We start from the raw sequence: 17,951 nt of genomic DNA on the forward strand, positions 1-17,951 counted from the left end.
TGTGAGAACTTGTGCGCACGCAGCTGTTGGATGGAAGAAGTATGTGGTTAACTATAAATCCAATGCAGCACTGAGCAGTGTGGGAAGAGGCTGTGTGCTGTGTGGAGAGGCTGGCCACAGCCAATTGACCACAGAGGGCTACGTGAGGCTCCTCTGCCCATCTGACACCAGATTGATTGATACAGATTACAGGTATGCTGAGGTGAGAGAGAGCAGAGAGGAGGAGGGGGGAGGAGGTAGACAGACAAACAGAGAGAAGTAGGGCTTGTTGGGGGAAACACTAAGTGGATGCAAATGGAACGACACAAGCAAGAACATGCTAAGGGATCGATAATTACTAATGACTCCTGTCACAGTAAAGTATGTACCGGGTGTTGAAAAGGGGGCAGGGGAAATAAATTCAGAGAGAAAGGGGGGAGCAAAAAACTCAGTTGGGGAACATCAAAAGAATCACCAGTGTGAAACTGCCTTGTCCCTGACAGCTTAGGCTAAGAACAGCGCAGCAGCTGATGCACCACGACGCACTGAGCCAAAGACATATACTGTAGAAAGTAGGACAAAATAAGGAGTGCTCAGGCAATTATCAATGAATTTTCCTCAGTACACAATCTACCATGACACACGGCACGGGAGATTCAGCATCCCAACAAGCAGTTAAGGCCAGTGGCTGCCATCATGCGTCAACAACAATTACGCTATGGGTGGTAATTACATGAATTTAAACTGGCCACAGTTCAATACACCAGTAGACCCAAGATGGCTGCTAAGCTTGAAAGGCAAGCAGAACCCAGCTGGCTGGGGATGTGCTGCGAAAAATCCCAGGAGGGAACAGCTTCTGCAAACATCATCCGCCAATTCGTGGGCCACGAATCAAGACACTGCCCTATGGGGAGCTGAGGCAGTGAGGTTGGTCGCCTGGGCCTGGCTCCTCTCAATCTTTCCAGAGATGACAGAGATCAATACATGGATGAGCCAATCGCAAGGGCTTATGTACTCAACTCAGAGCTCCCTGCCACCATAAATCTACTTCTTGATGAAAATTAGCTCCCATTGACCCCTTAAATCTATGTCATTGCTCTCAGTCAAACTCACACATGTACTTTGGCCTGTCGCTGAGCAAAATTGCCAATCAATCACTGGCTGATCAGTTCCAGAAGTAACAAAAACAGATGATCTTACCATGGCCCCCACGTGTAAGGAAGGGCATCCGGTTGATGGCAATGGGCACAGTACCATGCTTGTTGTGGAAGTGGTGGACGTGGTGGGTGGTACTGAGGGAGGAGGAAACTCGGGCGGCCACAGCTGGGCAGGGGAACACCAGCAGTGCCAGAGAGAGCACCAGCCTAAACAGGAAGGCCGGACTGGCCCACACCACGGGTGACGCTGCCACAGGCCTAGATACCAGTAGCAACCCTCTGTCCACTTCCACTTCAACTTCCTGTTCCATGGGGGCGGGGCCTGAAAGGAGCATAAGGCCCCTCCCCCTCATACGACACAAACAGGACGTGAACATCTCAAATGAATCCACGGCCCATGATCCCCTGCTTTCCAGCCCGGGGAGGGAAAAATTTTTTTTTAAAGAAAATACGGATTAAAAATATAAGCCAAAAAAGAAAAAAAATATCCTTGTTTGAAAATCCCAAAAATGATTGGAAATTAAAAAAAAATCAGTGAAGAAAAAAAAAAAGAAAAACAAAACACTGGAAAAAAAAAAGAAAAAAAAAAGTAAAAACAAAATCCTTCCTGAAAAGAAAGACCCCAAAAATCCTCCAACAGTCTAGTGTCGATATCCAAAAGCTTCTGACTGTATCCCGGAGAACTCCCACTCTTCTCCTAAAACAATTAAACCTTTTGTACAAATCTTAACCTCTATTGTTTGACATGCGGATTCCTTGGCACCCTAAAGCAAATAGCTTAGCAGCACAGAATTAGTAAACACAAGACTCCATCTTAGCTCCTTGAAAAATATCTTGTGTGCAGCTCTTTGAGTTAATTGTTCGACAGGGTTTCCTTCGCCTTGGGGAGATCTTCAGAGGGTTTCTCCACCCATAATCCAAGACTCCATCGTGAAGAAAAAGACTCCTGACATCCCTTCAAAGCTTTCTGGACACAACTTAAGCGAGGGCAGTGGGATGGATAAATACATGGAAGTGAAGCCAGAGTGCAGAAGGGAGAGGCGAAGAAAGAAGAGCTGAGGCAAGGGTGCTGTGATGACGGAGCAGCCAAATCCTGTTTCAGGGTTTCAAATCCCCGAAGGAGCTGTGAACCTGTTCAGTCTACAGGCGAGAGCGGGAAAACAAGAGATGAATAAATACAATAACAGGACTGGAAAGAAAAAAAAAAAAGGAGGACGAAACAGTCGGCTATTTCCAAATGCGGCGCGGCTGAATTCCCTCTCCTGGTTTCTGACAAAATAAATCAATATGGGTCATGGAACAGAGGGAAGCACCACGAAGACACCTTGACAGGATTAAACCAGAACCTAAGCTCAGAACCCGCATCAGACCAGTTGCTGTCCAGTTCAACACAACAATCTTCCAATCCTTAGACTTGTAACCAAGCTCCGTCCTACTTGTGATTGCTCTTCAAGCTTTGAAGATGTGATTCTGTTTTCTCTCCCCCCCTTTCAGACGCTGCTTTCCAGGGTGGGAGGCAGATGAGAAGCAGCCGCCGGTCCTGTCGGTGGAGCTCCGACACAGGGTGCTGCTGCTGGCTTGCTAAGAGAGTCTGATGATGCTGCTGCTGCCGCTACTGCCTCTGCTGTGAAATTCATGCTAATTGAATCAGAAGCTGCAGCAACGAGCGCATCCTTCCTGCCTGCACAGTTTTCCCTTCTCCCTTTTCCTTCGATCAAGTCAGCCAAAGCCCCCCCCCCCCTCCAACAACAACGGCACACGCGCACGGCTCCGTACTGGGCAGGGCAAAAGAAAAAAGACAAGAGTCAGGGGGAGAAATAGAGCCGAAAAGGAAAGGTGGACGCACTCAGATCCTTTGAATGCACAGACGGTGACTATGATACACTGGGCAGAGCAGAGACAGAGAGAGAGAGAGAGAGAGAGAGATAGAGAGAGAGAGAGAGAGAGAGAGTGTTTCTGTGTGTCTGGTTGGAGCAGCGAGAGAGAGAAAGAGAGAAAGAGAGAGAGAGAGAGAGTGTGAGAGTGGGAGGGGAATGAGTGGAGAGAATTGAAGGAGGAGAGCACGCACACAGAAAATATGGGAGGCACACATGCATGTCGGGTGTGTTGTTTGCGTGCGCGCACACACGCGCGCACACACACACACACACACAAACACACGCAAACACACGCAAACACACGCAAACACACGCAAACACACGCAAACACACGCGCGGAGTCGTCACAATTTTTTAAACCAATATATAGGCCGCCAGCAAACACATCCTCTGGAGTATATAAGGCAATGATACACTTGTGTGTGTGTGTGTGTGTAGCCACAAGTCACACTAAATACTGGTGCAACTACAAAGGAAATATGCAGATGATGATGAATCCAATCATATACACAATTATGAGGGGGACAGTGAGCACCCTTGAGGTCAGTTGATTCATTTACAAACTGAGAAATTTAATAAGGAATGTTTCCCCTCAATCATTTGTGCAGATAGATTTCTAATGTTTGTTTTTTTCCCACATTACTTTCTTCTCATCAGTTAATCCTCCTCTTTCCTGCTCTCTTTTGTCTTTTGACCCCTCTGCACTCAAATAGCTCAGACGACAGTTCCTCCTTTTGTCTTTTATTTTCTCCCTGCACACCTTACACTTATTTTCACCTATTGTTGTCAAAAAAGAGGGCAGGGTACTTATTGTGGGGAAAGACAGAAAAAGAAAGAACGACAGGTGCGGACACCGAGAAAACCATGATGGTAAGAGGAGTGGGAGAAACAAGAGGAAGAGGAGGATGGAGACACGGGATTGCAAAGGGAGGGGAATTATGAATGAGAGAGAGCGATAGAGACGGATAGGCAAAGAGAGGAATGGAGGGAGATTGTGCATCAGATAAATCACGGCTGATAGAGATCTCAGCTGGGACAGGAGCTCAGTGCTCAGAGACGAGAAGCAAGAAAAATAGCCAGAACAGGAAAAGCCAGTGTAGGTCTTCTGCACTGATGGAGAGAAAGAGTCCGGGCTATTACTCATTTACTGCCACACCTCACACCTCACACACACACACACACACACACACACACACACATAAGCATCTCTGCCAGGTGGGAACATCCCAGGTGAGACTAGAGATGCTGCGCTTGCTGCTGTCAGGGTGAAGGAGATATGACACCCAGGGTGACCGGGACACGTGTCCTGATTTTGCAAAAGACTGAACAGCTGAACAACAATCCATCCAACACAATCCATCCAACCGTACCGTATCCAAATCCAAAAGCTTGTGCCCATTCTCCAACTTTCAGTTTCTTTCTTTTATCTCAGGGCACTAAGATGTTTAGCAAATCCTCCTGTGAGGCTGGAAGAGGACAAAGCACGGTAGTCCATGAAGTACTGGAGGCTATATTACACTAACAGGTAACAACACAAAGAAATATGACAACACAAATAACAAATTATGACCTAATCATCAACTCTCTAACAGGTTTTTAACATAACCTAGAAAAATCTCAGTTAAAATGTAACATTAAAAACCTCCCACACCGTATTGCAAGAAGCCATCTATTCAAAAAGTTAGCATTACCGCAGTGCTATTGAATTTGAATTTTTTTTTTTGTCCAGACAAGTTAATGTTCCTCTGAACAAAACCTTCAATGGAGGTTGTGTGTCTCCAAATGTCTCACATTTATTAAATCAGCTGTAATGACTGAGTAGATTCTCTCTCATTTTGAAAAATTTACCCCTCCTCAGCTGGTCTCAATGTAGTCATCAGCTTAGATATTCAACTGAAATGAATAATACCATGCAGGTGTTTCTGTTATTGTGTCCAAAGCGAGCATCTGTTTATTCTAATTTGTCCCAAGATACACAGACTCCCTCAGACTGCACAGATTACCTGCACACTCATTTTTAAGAACAGATTGACTTTACTGTTGTTTTTGGCTCCACGCATTTAATTGGTGACTAGTAATGGACTCAATTTGTCACTTTCATATCGACACCATCTATATCTCATCAAAACAATTGCACATCTCAGCCTCCAAATGTCTGTATTCAGTCATTTTCTGTACAGATAATACAGATAACACATGGCTTGATTAAGATTTATTGATTTGATTGGGCAGCTAAAATATTTTATTTTAATTTTTATTTCTATGACAGCAAATTCAACTGTGAACAATGACAAGGAAGTGTCTGACTGAATTTTACAAAACAGAAAAGTAGAAGTGAGTAGAAAATATAGATGAAGAGCACAAATTAAACACAGTAAACATTGTATGCAACAAATCAGTATGTCTGGCCAAAATATTTATTATAAAAATGTATTTATTATAATTTCCGTATGTCACAGTATATCTAAACTGTACCGTTTTTATTAGTAAGACTGTCACTGACACTATGGATGTCTCCTCCAGAGGATAGTGTGCCGACTGGGAACTCATTACAATGAAAAACACAGAGGACGGCTCACACCTGCTGTTCCCCTCCCCTCTGGTGCAGCAAAAACAAGGGACGCAGAGCACAACCCACACATACAGGTGAACAAGCACCCCAGACACACATGTACACATTCTAATTGCGCTATACACACACATGCTACTGTTGTGTGATGCAACACCCATGTCCCAGAGGCCAGACGCCTTGCACTTCAGGCACAAAATATTCCCCCCAATGACACTACAAACTCCACAATCCCTCAGGGGAAGTGAGGTCATAGATGGAGGAAGTGGGATTAGTTTACTGACAGACGTGGGATCAAAGCCTATAGACTAATGAAACCTTCTCGCTTACATCTAATTAATTACACCGCAAACAACACTCAGTTTTAAAAAAGTGAAGATGACAGACACACAAAATCAGAGGGGAAATTATTTTCAAGGAAGCAAACTATAAAGAGTCAGTGTGGTTGTATGTACAATACACTTGACACCCAAAGAGGAAGTAGAGGAGAGGCTTGGGTTTTTTTGGTTGGATGAGGTCAGAAAACTAGGACAAGCAGAATTGTATTTGCTTGGCGCAGTGGGGGGAAGGCAATACACAAAAAGCAAGTCATCAATTTTTAACTCCCGTTTCCTGTTTGTGCTATTCAGTAGCTTTCTCCCGCACTGAGTCCCTTATGTTAGCCGCTTATGTAAGTGCACTGTTGGGAAACTTCCTCCTGACTGAGCCACAGTGTCGGCCGCTTATATAAGGCACTGAAAAAAGAAGTGGTCCGGCATTAGCATTGCCAATTGTCATCTGTCATCTAGCAGATAAGCTATTCAAAAGGACTTCAAAGCCTTTTGTGGAACTACAAACATGCCTGATCAAAATTTATTGTCTTTGGAAAATTCCATTTCTGAAAAGATGACTTTGTTAAGAGAAAGAAATTCATCCGACGGCAGAAATCGGCAGATGGAAACTGTCTGAATCTAAATTGAGACACACACCATCCAGGAAACGGGGCTGTCTACATCAGGGAGATGATACCTGACAAAACATAACTGAATACAGCAGTTATCTTGATGCTGAAAGTTTTAAAGCTCTCTGAGAATGTACTTTCAAAATAGTAGGAAGTGAACATCAGATAACTCATTCCCAAACAAACAGAGAAGTGCTCATACCTGAAAGCAAAACAGGTTTATAATGGCCTTTCAATGTGACCCATTTGCACATTTGTCTGCTGTCGTCAGGATGGCCCACATAACCATTACAAACACGATTAAGGAGAGTAGCTTTTAAGGTTTTGGGAAAGATTGTGGTTATGGTTGAAAAAGAAAAAGAAAAAAAAAACTAACATCAACTAAAGAAATTAAAGTCAGACACCTCGCACAACAAACCACCCACCACAACTTGCTTCCAAGAGGTTTTGTGGTCTGATGCTGGCATCACTCATTACTTGTGTTTTTAGAGACGACACGACCGCAAGAGGCGGCTTGTGTGGAAAATATATAAATGGCTCTGTGAAAGCATTTGAAGACAGAAGACTGTTATTTTATCTATTGTTCATTTTCCCAATTAAACCTTTGTGTTATGTCATCTTCTGCAAGTGGATGTAATCCATGCAGCACACAGTCTGGTCAGTGCGCTGTATAGGGCAGGTAAGGACGCTAACATGAGCATGCAGCCTGATTGTGGCTTGTAATGTTATTCATACTGTTTACTTACTTACTTTAATATGCAGCTCTCATAGAGGTTTGGTAATTAAAATCTATTGGTTTTCCACTAACAAAGCATCAATTATTCTGCCGGTAAATAGACGCACACATTTACCCAACAATGGCTTCAAAGTAAGGCACGAAAAAAAGAACACAATGGTTGACTGAAAGCAAACATATTAAGCCACCTATAGAGCTGATGGGTGCATTAGAGTACAGAAAATGAAAAGAAATGAACTAATAGCATGGTGGCTTCACCAGCTTTTGAAAACCAAGAATAGGTTGTTGAATGAATGTATCTTTATGGTGTTTAATGATGCCAGGGTAACAGGAACTGAGATGGGTAATGAACGAGAGGCTGAACATACTGGCTTAAATGCAAGAAAAGAAGGTACAGAGAGAGGTTGGATGAAAAAGGACGGATCAGGATGAAAGACAGACAGGAAAAAAGCAGGGATAGTATGTTTGGTAATTAGAGGGGACGGATTAAAAGAACACGTGCACGTTGTGGGCACAAGGAGCCTCAGCTCGGGAGAGGAAAGGAAAGATAACTAGCGGGGTGTGGGTGGTGGGGGGGGGGTGTCTCCTGTTTCGCTTGGATAGAGGAGCAGGTTGCACACATCTTAATCATGTGAAATGATATATCCTCAAGGGGAGAGAGAGGGAGACAGCAAGGAGATGAGGAAAAAATATAAATCACTTACTCCTCTTTCTCTCTCTCTTCCCCCTTCCTTTCCCCCATCACCATAAAAGCCATTTTCTCTGAGATTCCATTAACGCCGAGTGACATTGTCTGCCAATCTTATGTTAGCTCTCCCTGTCCTAGTTAATTGGGTGTTTGGTAATTGCAAAGATCTGATATCTATCAGCAGGTTGATATGTTGAATATTTAAACAGCACAGGTATGGTCTGCCCCTCAGGGGGCTGTAACAGTGTCTCATCAGCTGAATCAGCTTTTTTCCCCTACCTACTGTCAAAATAAGTTATCGCCTTGACAACACAGGAACAGATGAGGCTTTGCTGACCCCAGGGTAAGGCCACGGCCGATGCTCTTTGGTCTGCTGTAGTAATTTGTGCTTTGGAAATAGTGTCGAACAGTAAGAGCAGGAAGTGAAGTTACAGGTTACAGAGAGGTAGCATACTGATACTGTTCAGACTATGTCCGCTAACAGGTAGCTGAGGTGTAGCCTAATGCAATGCAGCGAGAAATGGGAGTAAAATAGTTTTGATTTTGGAGAGAACTAAATATTTATAGCCTACTTCAGAATTCATCTGTGTTATCACTGAAAGGCATACATTGGGGTCACAGCAATCCCCACTGTATATTGAGGACGGCTGCAGCTCAGGAGATAGAGCGGGTCGTCCACTAATCGGAAGGTCAGTGCTTTGATTCCAGATTCCTCCAGTCCGCGTTTGGAAGTGCAAGATACTGAACCCCAGAATGCCCACTGTGTGAGTCTGTGTATGGTAGAAACGCACTATGTGTGTGTGTGTATGTGAATGGGTGAAAGTGGCTTTCTTAAAGCACTTTGAGCAGTTGATAAGATTTAACATGTTTAAAGTTACATTGTGCTAAAGGTCACATATGTTATCGTTTTTCAATGTTTTATTTGAAGTGTTGATCCATAAAAAGATCTATTTGTGGTTTTAAGTTCCAACAACGTTCTGAATATAGTTTGAGATCTCCTCTCCCAGGCTTCTCTCTGGAGTTCTAGTAACAATAGAGAGCCTGTTTCCTCAGTGATCCAATAAAAATATAGCAGATTTCAGGTAAAAGGTTGGCCAAGAGCAGTGACTGCTTTGTTGTGACATCACAAAGTTCCAGAAGTCCTGATGGCTGGTTTTAAGGCTCAGTTTCAGATTTCTGTGGGGACTGAGCGCTTTGATACTTTCACAGTATTAATATAGAACCTAGACCTGACTTTATAATAACTTTAGACTTTATACAATATGGGGTCTTTAATATGTGCCCAAAAATCAGTGATGCGAGGATACAAAGGCTAGTTTGTGTGCACAATCTGTGCCACAAGTTGAAAACAAATTTACCTGTGACACCTGCCAAGCTGCAGAGATTTCTTTTCTTCAAAGAAAAATGACACTCTTTTTTTCTGCCTCAGTGTTTTTGCAGAAATGCAAAATAAGAGCACTGCTGGTAGGCTGGCAAACGTTTCTCATCTCTCTCTCACCTCTACTTATCTTCTCTCCATTGCTCCCTTCCTCCCCCTCCAGCCATCCATCCATCCATCGCTGCAGCCTAGCTCTGTGTGGTGAGTCAGCTGTCACTGTCTGTCCCTCCAGCTGTGGACCCAGCTGTTTGGGCCAGATGGGCTCATCTCCACCTTATCCTCCCTCATCCGTGATGTCTATGAGGGCCCCACTAACCTGAAGCCATGGACAACTGGCCCCAGAACACATTACTCTCACTGAGCCAAAACAATATGGAAAAGAGATGTCTCTGGTGCAAATGAGGTGTCGGAGGAACTCACACTGTGACAAAACTGCAAGCTGCTATGACTCTTTATTGTTATTAGCACAAGCAGCAAAACAGTCCTATTTTTCAAGTGATTACTTTTTGCATTGCAACAACTTCAGACGGTGATTTACAGGTTTACCGGGACCTGAAAACGATTCCTTTCTACGTGCCATTGTGAAGGTAATAATCAGGGTACATGCTCAAAGGTTGGTGGGGAGGGAGAGTGCCTGGTAAAGCTATTCCAGAATAATACTGGCTCACAGTAATCTCCTGCACACAGGGAGAAATTTTGACAAGGATTTAAGGATTTTAAATACAATTTCTATACGCAATGAAAGCCCAACAATAGCACTGGGGAGAGAGGGGGCCAGAGCATTGGTGCAAAAGAGGAAGTTAGGAAAGGAGAGTGGGGAGAGGGAGAGTGCATGAGAAAGAGAATGAAAGAGTCATCATCTTTCTGGGGAGCCAGATTGCAGAGCTCTAGGGTATGAGACGCCCCAGTGTTTAAAATGCCTGCTGAATCACATCTAATTTATCCAAAGCCTATGCAAAGAGGAACAGCAGTTAATGTGAGAGTGTGTACGAAAAAAAAAAAAAAAAAAAAGGGAGATCATCAGAAAGACAGACAGACTGAGCACACTGTACAACAGCTTATTTAAGACATAAGCCGTTTTTGATGCTCTCTTGGTGTCTCCGTTCGATAAATGGAAGGGCCTATCGATTTAGAGCCGAAGCCTCGCTGTTATCACTGAGATTAACACACAGCAACAATGAGAAATCTGCAGGGATCAGATTGGGGAGAAAATTCTCTTGGCCATATCCTGCACATAGGAGTTACATGGCTTGAGCTGCAATTTTGTCTGCGACTGATAGCGTCCCATATGAGAGTCATCGATACTGGTGTTCAAGAATAACACATTAAGAGTAAATACAGGTGTATTTGGCTGCACGTGATAAGTATTTGCAGAGGAGTTCATGCATTTGCCTGCATTTACCACATAACCGCACAAATGGAGACTTAAGTAAGCATGGCTTTATAATATGTTCTTCAAGGAGTCTCAGTTAACACACAAACATAGAGGAGGTGTACCATGTACCCCGTGAGTGTATGGAGAAAACTCAGCTTTCTCAAAATACAGTATTCAGTGTAAAGTTTTGTAGGAGTCTGAATCTAAACGTGACAGACACAGAAACAGACCCTGCCTCTTTCTGTTTTCTTCCACAATAAAATATAAAAAGGGTATTTATGTGCATGAAACACATGGGTGAATACAGATAGCACAGTCAGCAAGAGACGTAAGGAAATTATTTAATACTTCACAGTTCAAAATAACTACATCTGAACTATGGTCAGGAAGCGGGTTCAGTTAGTTCAGGCAGATAATTATTGTTACAGGTGCTAGAAAGTTAGATATGTTGTAATTCTGATAATAATTAATGATTTTAAACTTTCATCTGAATCATTTAAGTGTAATGGTGGTGTTTTCTATATGTGAATCTACCAAGCAGCACTAAATCACTGATCTTCAAGATCTGTTATGTGTTATGCTAATTATCTTAAAAAAAAAAAGAGGCCAGATTATAAATTCTGAATGAAACTTGTAGCTAAAACCATATAAGCTCCGAGCACCCTGAGCAACCAAGATATGAAATAATCAAGCATTTCTCTGAGACACAATTAGGCTCTGCTGAAACTACACTGCTGTTCTAATTAGATATGATTTGAATCTCAGGTCTTAATACATCTTATCTCAGCTGTAATCAGTCTTTTCAGCACATTTCTTGTAGTGTGATGTAATGTTGCATTGTTGGAGGCAGGATAAGGATATAAATTAAAAGTCTCATATTTAACAGTTTTCCTGTTTTATTTGAAGTGCTGATCTATAAGAAGATGTATTTGTAGTTTCAAGAACCAAAAACTATCTCAGTGTAGTTTTACATTTCCGCTCTCAGGTGTCTCTCTACTAACTGGAGCTCTACTAACAATAGATCGGTGAGCCAATCAGAAGAGAGGAGGCTCTGAGCTTGTCTTCTGGTTGGCTGATTGTTTTCTGAGTGATTGAATAAAGATATAGCAGATTTCAGGTAAACACTCAGAGAAACCAAATCCTGCAAGGTTGGATGGTGGGTCCAGGTGGGCGGGGCTTGGGGTGTGGCTGAAAGAAGTGACTGCTTTGTTGTGACATCACAAAGTTAGAGAAGTCCTAATGGCTCGTTTTAAGGCTCAGTTTCTGAATACAGGCTGTGTGCGTTTCTCTGTGGACTGAGCGCTTTGATACTTTCATAGTATTAATATAGAACCTAGACCTGCTTTATAATCAGACACCATATGGAAGTCTCACTTTATACAGTATGGGACCTTTAAAGGTTCTCTGTCCAACTTTGCACTTTGCACAGTAACTGTTAACTGTTTAAGATAAAAAGTTTACATAAAACACTGGAGAAGGGAAGAGACTCTATATCACAAGCAAAATTGTAATTGAAACAGTAGAGACATTTATTTATCCAGAATAATGTAAGCCAGACAGTATCTGTAGATCCCTGTCTGCACGGCTTCTCTGCACTGAGTGTCCTTCCACCAGGATGCCCCAATCTTCTCTTGATATTCATACCTGTCATTTTAATCCTTTTCCCCAACACCAGCTCTCAGCTTAGACATTTTTTTTTTAAAAAAGCTCTAGTCTTTATCATTCTTTCCCTCTGGGAGGCAGTTTGGTCATAATCCCCCTCTCCGATGTTTGCTGCTTCTCGTGTCATCTCTTATCTAGGGGAGAAACCCTTGAAATAAACACTTTCCACTGATTTCCCCTCAGCGGAAAAATATTTCCTCCCATTTCTCTGTATACACTTTCACTTATCACCAGCAAAGTACAACTTTTCAAAAACAGAAGCAGAAAATATCCTTTTAGGGTATGTTTGGGGTGAATTTGTGGCTACATTGAGACAGATTGTGCATGTGTCGCAAACGTATGTGTGCGCTGTGTTGTGAGTGCAGCAAAAAGTGCAGAGCCTCTGCTGCAGTATAGCTGACTAGAATCAGGATTTCAGAGTTAATGGACGGGGTGACTGCTGCCTCCTCAATGTGTCAGCCTTCGTTACACGCTCTGCACACAGAAGCCGCCGCTGTCCGCAACAGGGCAACACAGCAGCAGCCGAATACACAGCAAAAATACAACACGAATGAAAACTGTTCGCTCTGCTGTGCCTGGTGTTCCAACCTTTGACAGCTTTGTCTCTGTTAAGTCTGATTACTTTCTTGCATCGTTTCAGTCTCAATTAACACACAGGTTAATCCAACACAATTTGAGTTTTTCTATTTCTTTGCCTTGCTGCCTCTCGTCCTCCACTGTTTGTCCTTGTAGACTTAGAGAGACGGATCAATGATATTACTTATGTGTGAGTTTATTTATCTTTGTGTATGCGTGCGTGCTTGAGAATGTGCTTTCTATTGCTGCATGTCTGCCGGTGTTGTTTACTGCAAAGCCTTACATTTCTTTGTAATGATTTTTATATCAAAGCCAAAAAGTAATCCGCAGTGCCCAGCGTGTTAAATCGGTGATGTTGTTTGACAGCAAAGACCTTGGGCCCCTACAGAGGAAGACCTCCACACTTGTGACTGATCCCCAACTTGATTTTTTAAACCTACTATTGTAGGGCAATTGCTGGGAATAAAGGAGGCAACAAAATCATAATTTATAGATCTATATTGTATGGAAAAGTTGGCAACCCTACAGCTTTTTCATACCACAAATCCCTGCTGTTAACCATAACAGACTTTCTTCCATTGAGCCAATAAGACAAGTGGGGTGCCCTCCAGTGGTTGGAGTTGACTGTGATGTGTTTTTGCTAGACATGGACTCGAGCTTCGATCTTGAAAACTTGCTTGAAATAATGATCATACCTCAGGGTGATTTTACATTTTACAATGCCTCGACTGTGTGAGAGAGAGAGAGAAAATGAGAGAATGGTAGAGGAGAGGAAAAATTGTATCACCCATAAAGACAGATGTCCAGGAATGTCCTTGACATTTCTACACCTCTCTCCCTCATCATTCCATTCTCCCTTGTTCTCTCCCTCTGCTGACAGCTCATAGTGCTTCAGCTCAATAGAGGACATTAACCACAAGTGCAGGCCTCCTATCGAGTGGCTTCACGAGGGCTTCATTATGGATGAGGGCTGATGGAGACATCAAGTTCTGGAGCTTATCTGTTGCCTTGTAGCAGCGCAAGGTTGAAGGGTTAACATGCTCAGGTTATCAGTAGGCAGATGGGGATGTCCACTTTGAATATGTGAACATGACTTTCCATCATGGTATCGACTGTTGCTGCCAATCAGGATGGGGAAAAAAGTGCAGTGCTGCACATTTTAATGGCCAGTGAATGACTGAGTTTTTAATTAGGGGAGAGACACCAAAGTTATTTTCAAACAATAACAAAGTAAGCCGATGGGTAAATACATTTCAGGCTAATCTTTCAAATTAATGTCTTAAAATCTTTAGTTAATTGTATTCTTTTTTTCTTCTCCCAGTAAGTCTTCTATGCCTCTCCTTTTCTCCCTCCCATTTTTCTCTCATCCTCATGCACAGTGTGTGCACAAGCACAGGGCCAAGACACGAGGTGATATCGCCAACATAATAATTAGTCATGAAGCCGTCGTCTTTTTCTCCCGCAGACTTAATGACCTAGAGTGGCTGCATCAGTGGTTATTAAATTAAGTCGTTTCAAACCACCAGGAACAAAGAGAGCAACCGTGTGAAAAGCACACGCAACAACACAAACACACACAGTACAGTCATACCGTTGCTGTACAGCGGTTAAGCTATGACACGTCTATGACAACACTGATGATCAGTTTGCCTTGCATTAGTAAGATACTGAGACGTTTACAGTCAAAGGCCACATGGGAAAACCATAAAAAAATGTGGCCTTTATTTAAATTGAAGGAAAAAAGTGAAAGTAAAGCGAATGGGACTCAACATTTACAACACAAGGTCACGATGATGGATTCATAAGAAACACTCACTCTCAAGTACTTTGTGGTAGAATGTGAATGAATGTTTTCATCAGCTTTCAAAGTAATACCATGGTGTTGTGGGAGAATGGAGCCCAACATATAGCTAGAGATGTGCTATTATGTTTCCTGCTCATACAGCTTCAGTTTAGAACGATGTGTTCCATTACTGAAGATTATTGTAAATTTTTGTAATGTCATCTCATGCAAAAATATTTAGAAAATAAAGAGCAGGTGTATATCCGTATTCATTGTGATTGACATGGCTGAATAGAGGCATATATTGCATTAAGGAAAGCGTTTAATTTCTTAATCTACAACTATTCATTTTAACTAGCTCAATATTCTACTCAAACGTGCACATTCTTGCTAAGTTGTGGAGAATTGTATGCTGGGTTTGAGGGGCTGTATGTAAAAGCTAAGTTTTACATTAAAGGGCCTATTATACTTTTCCTTACTTTCTGTCACATATATGTTACAATGTTGGATGTTCATATTAAATGTGGCAAAAGTTTCAAATAATGAGGTAAATATATTTAAAAGTAGAGTCCCTGTGAGACAAAAGCTTCTCTGACAAAAGGTTTCCAACGTTTGTTTCCACTTCCACAATGACCTGGCGTCAGCTAGTCATGGATCCGCTACAAGCACAGCTCAATCTCCCAAAACAGTCTACTGGAGTGGTATTATAGGCATTTAATGTAATCTGGCATTCAAATACCCGTCCGTACAGGTTTATTATAGTCGTTTGATAACAGTGGAATAACATGTTATAAGCAACGTTGGCTTCTGTATAACAGCAATCTTGACAAATTTTCATTTCAGTCGGCAGGTACAGATGGATTTGAGAAGCTGCCACTTCCAATGAATTATGTTCTGTTACTTCGTTTTAGTTACTAGTGACTTAGTTTTGCATTTTGCTTTCAGAACCCCCAGACAAGTAAGAGGATGAGGATCGGGAGATGCTCACAAGCACTGGCTGCGCTGTCTCCTGCATGTTCGGCTAATCAGGAGACAGTGTGCTTTTAAGGAGGCCTGATCTAATATTTCCTGTTTCAATCAGAGGGGCTGTATAACCGGCAGTTTGAGATAAATAAGGACTTTATTTAACTGTGAATTATGCAAAGCTATCCTTTGGAGTCCCAGAATAAAAAATAAAGAGCTGGAAATGACGATAATTAGTCCCCTTTAATGACACTATAGAGCCTGTGATGACCAGGGGGACACAAGGCAAACCTGACGTGAAATTAGCAGATTCTATCAGTGAAAAATTATTGAATCGGTTTAGAATTTCTACGGATTTTGATTGATAAAAGAAGAATTTAAAATATTTTATGTTCAAGGTAATGAATCTATTTATCACCAATAAAAGATATATATACAAATCAAAGAAAGAAGATGTAAATGAAAAATGCTCCTACACTTGAAATCTGTCACCTTATTCTTAAACTTCATCACTAAATAACTTTTGGACCCCACTACATACAGACATAAGAGAAAAAGAATAATCCTAGATGATATAGGAAAGATGTAATCCTAAACTTGTGCGATATGGAAGCGAAGACCAACACAATGCACTCACTGAAGAGGGCTTTCATGTTGGCATCTGTGTGAGCATGTCTAATTCTCAGATCTAATCATAGCACAGAAATAAACCCAGACAAGAGCCGCATTCTCAACAAAACTTCCTCCCTGTTTGCTGGGTGCAGACCTCCAGCCTTCATATCTCTTTACATGCTGCGTGCGTGACACAGCATTACTTATTCATATGGACACAGGCCAAGTAAACACATCACATGTATGCACTCAATAATTTAGACAGAGAGAGAGACAGAGAGAGGGCTGTGTGAGCACTTTCTAGGTGCAATCCATATTTGAAGAATGGGTGAGGTGAAGACATTCATCTTTACTCTTAGATGTCAGATGCTGTCGGATGATTTCAATAGTGATTTCCGAGAAATCTCTGCTAAAGTGCTGACATCACGGCATTAAGTACAACTGGAAGACTGCTCCTCTATCTATCACCATGAAGACATTAAACAAAGTCTAGTTAATACACAAAAAATCATCCAAGAGTTCAGCCAACATTTTTAAATGATTTATTTCTAAAATATACATGACGAATACAATGTGGTTATCTTTTAGGGAAAGATCAGAGGGATAGTTAATAGAGACAAAATTAATTATTGATTTGTGAGGCAATGCAAACTCATGAAAGTCTGTCGCTTGACCTTAACATCCTGACTTGACACCTCGCTTCATCAGTCGACACTAGCTCCTACGCTGTTTTTGCAGAATTAGCCCATATAAATTCAACTAGACCAGTGGTTCCCAACCTGTGGGCGGGGCCCACTCATGGTCATTTCATTTATTTTCTCGTATTAAGGACTATGACTGGAATAAGCCCATGCTTGGAACTTTTAGGTTGTTGCTGGCCGAACCACTTTGCTGCTGGACAACATCATATACTCGTTAGCTATCTCAGTCTGATTGCACACTTAAAGATGACATCCATTCCTAAAACTGGTGATCTCTGCCCCGTGAAAAAAAAAAAGAAAAATAAAGCTTCCCCTGCTTTCAGTTCAATCCTGAAAGGTCGATTGTTATCATTAAAATAAAAAGTGCTCTGAGAAGGCATCCTTTGACCCCCGTTTTGTGAAGGGGCTGGATGTGGACCGCCAACATTTTTGAGATTTTCAACTGGTCCATGAGTTGGAAAATTAGTCAGTATTGCCAGTACATACATTGCCTTTTCATGTCTTTTCTTTTTGCTTCTATTTCTGTTTGTAATATAATTTGTCTTGGCTTCAGCTTGAACCACACACATAGCTGTTTGGTGAGTGTTACTCTTACTTCACTTTTGCAAATAAAAGGATCATGCATTCTTGTCCTGTGTGAAAAACGTGATGTAAATATACTGGCTCATTCACTCGAATAAAATTATTCACTGCAGATGTTGTAGATGGAAGCAGCGAGAATAAAAACATGTGCGCATGAACATTTCTGTATGAGGCTTTTTCTTCTTGTGTGTAATGCTGGTGATTGATGGGGACAGTTAGCTTTCAGCCCCCTCTCCAACCATCAGGCTCTATAGCTGGCAGCCATACCACCCTGCTGGGCTTATCAAATGCCAAGTTGACACATTTAATTAAAGACCCTTACACTCTTTATTCAGCCTCGGCCTCTTGTCTGGTCCCGCTTATGCACTGCAGG

At 42.1% G+C, this 17,951-nt stretch overlaps 1 protein-coding gene across 9 annotated transcripts in view; it reads right to left on the reverse strand.

The window, feature by feature from the left end:
* The window catches only part of nrxn2b (neurexin 2b), a 721,062-nt gene that overhangs the window by 214,418 nt on the left and 488,693 nt on the right, over window positions 1–17,951 (reverse strand). The window contains exon 1 of one of the 9 annotated variants that reach the window (XM_056368790.1): window positions 1,180–3,024. The exons of 7 other annotated variants lie outside the window; for them this stretch is intronic. In XM_056368790.1, coding sequence (XP_056224765.1) covers window positions 1,180–1,513 — 334 coding nt within the window. In that variant the 5' untranslated portion in view covers window positions 1,514–3,024. Of the gene's footprint in view, window positions 1–1,179; window positions 3,025–17,951 lie in introns of those variants that run through there. One more of the 9 variants, XM_056368789.1, reaches the window with a different exon arrangement.

The sequence above is a fragment of the Seriola aureovittata genome, chromosome 23 (assembly GCF_021018895.1).
Source record: "Seriola aureovittata isolate HTS-2021-v1 ecotype China chromosome 23, ASM2101889v1, whole genome shotgun sequence".
Lineage (NCBI taxonomy): Eukaryota > Metazoa > Chordata > Actinopteri > Carangiformes > Carangidae > Seriola > Seriola aureovittata.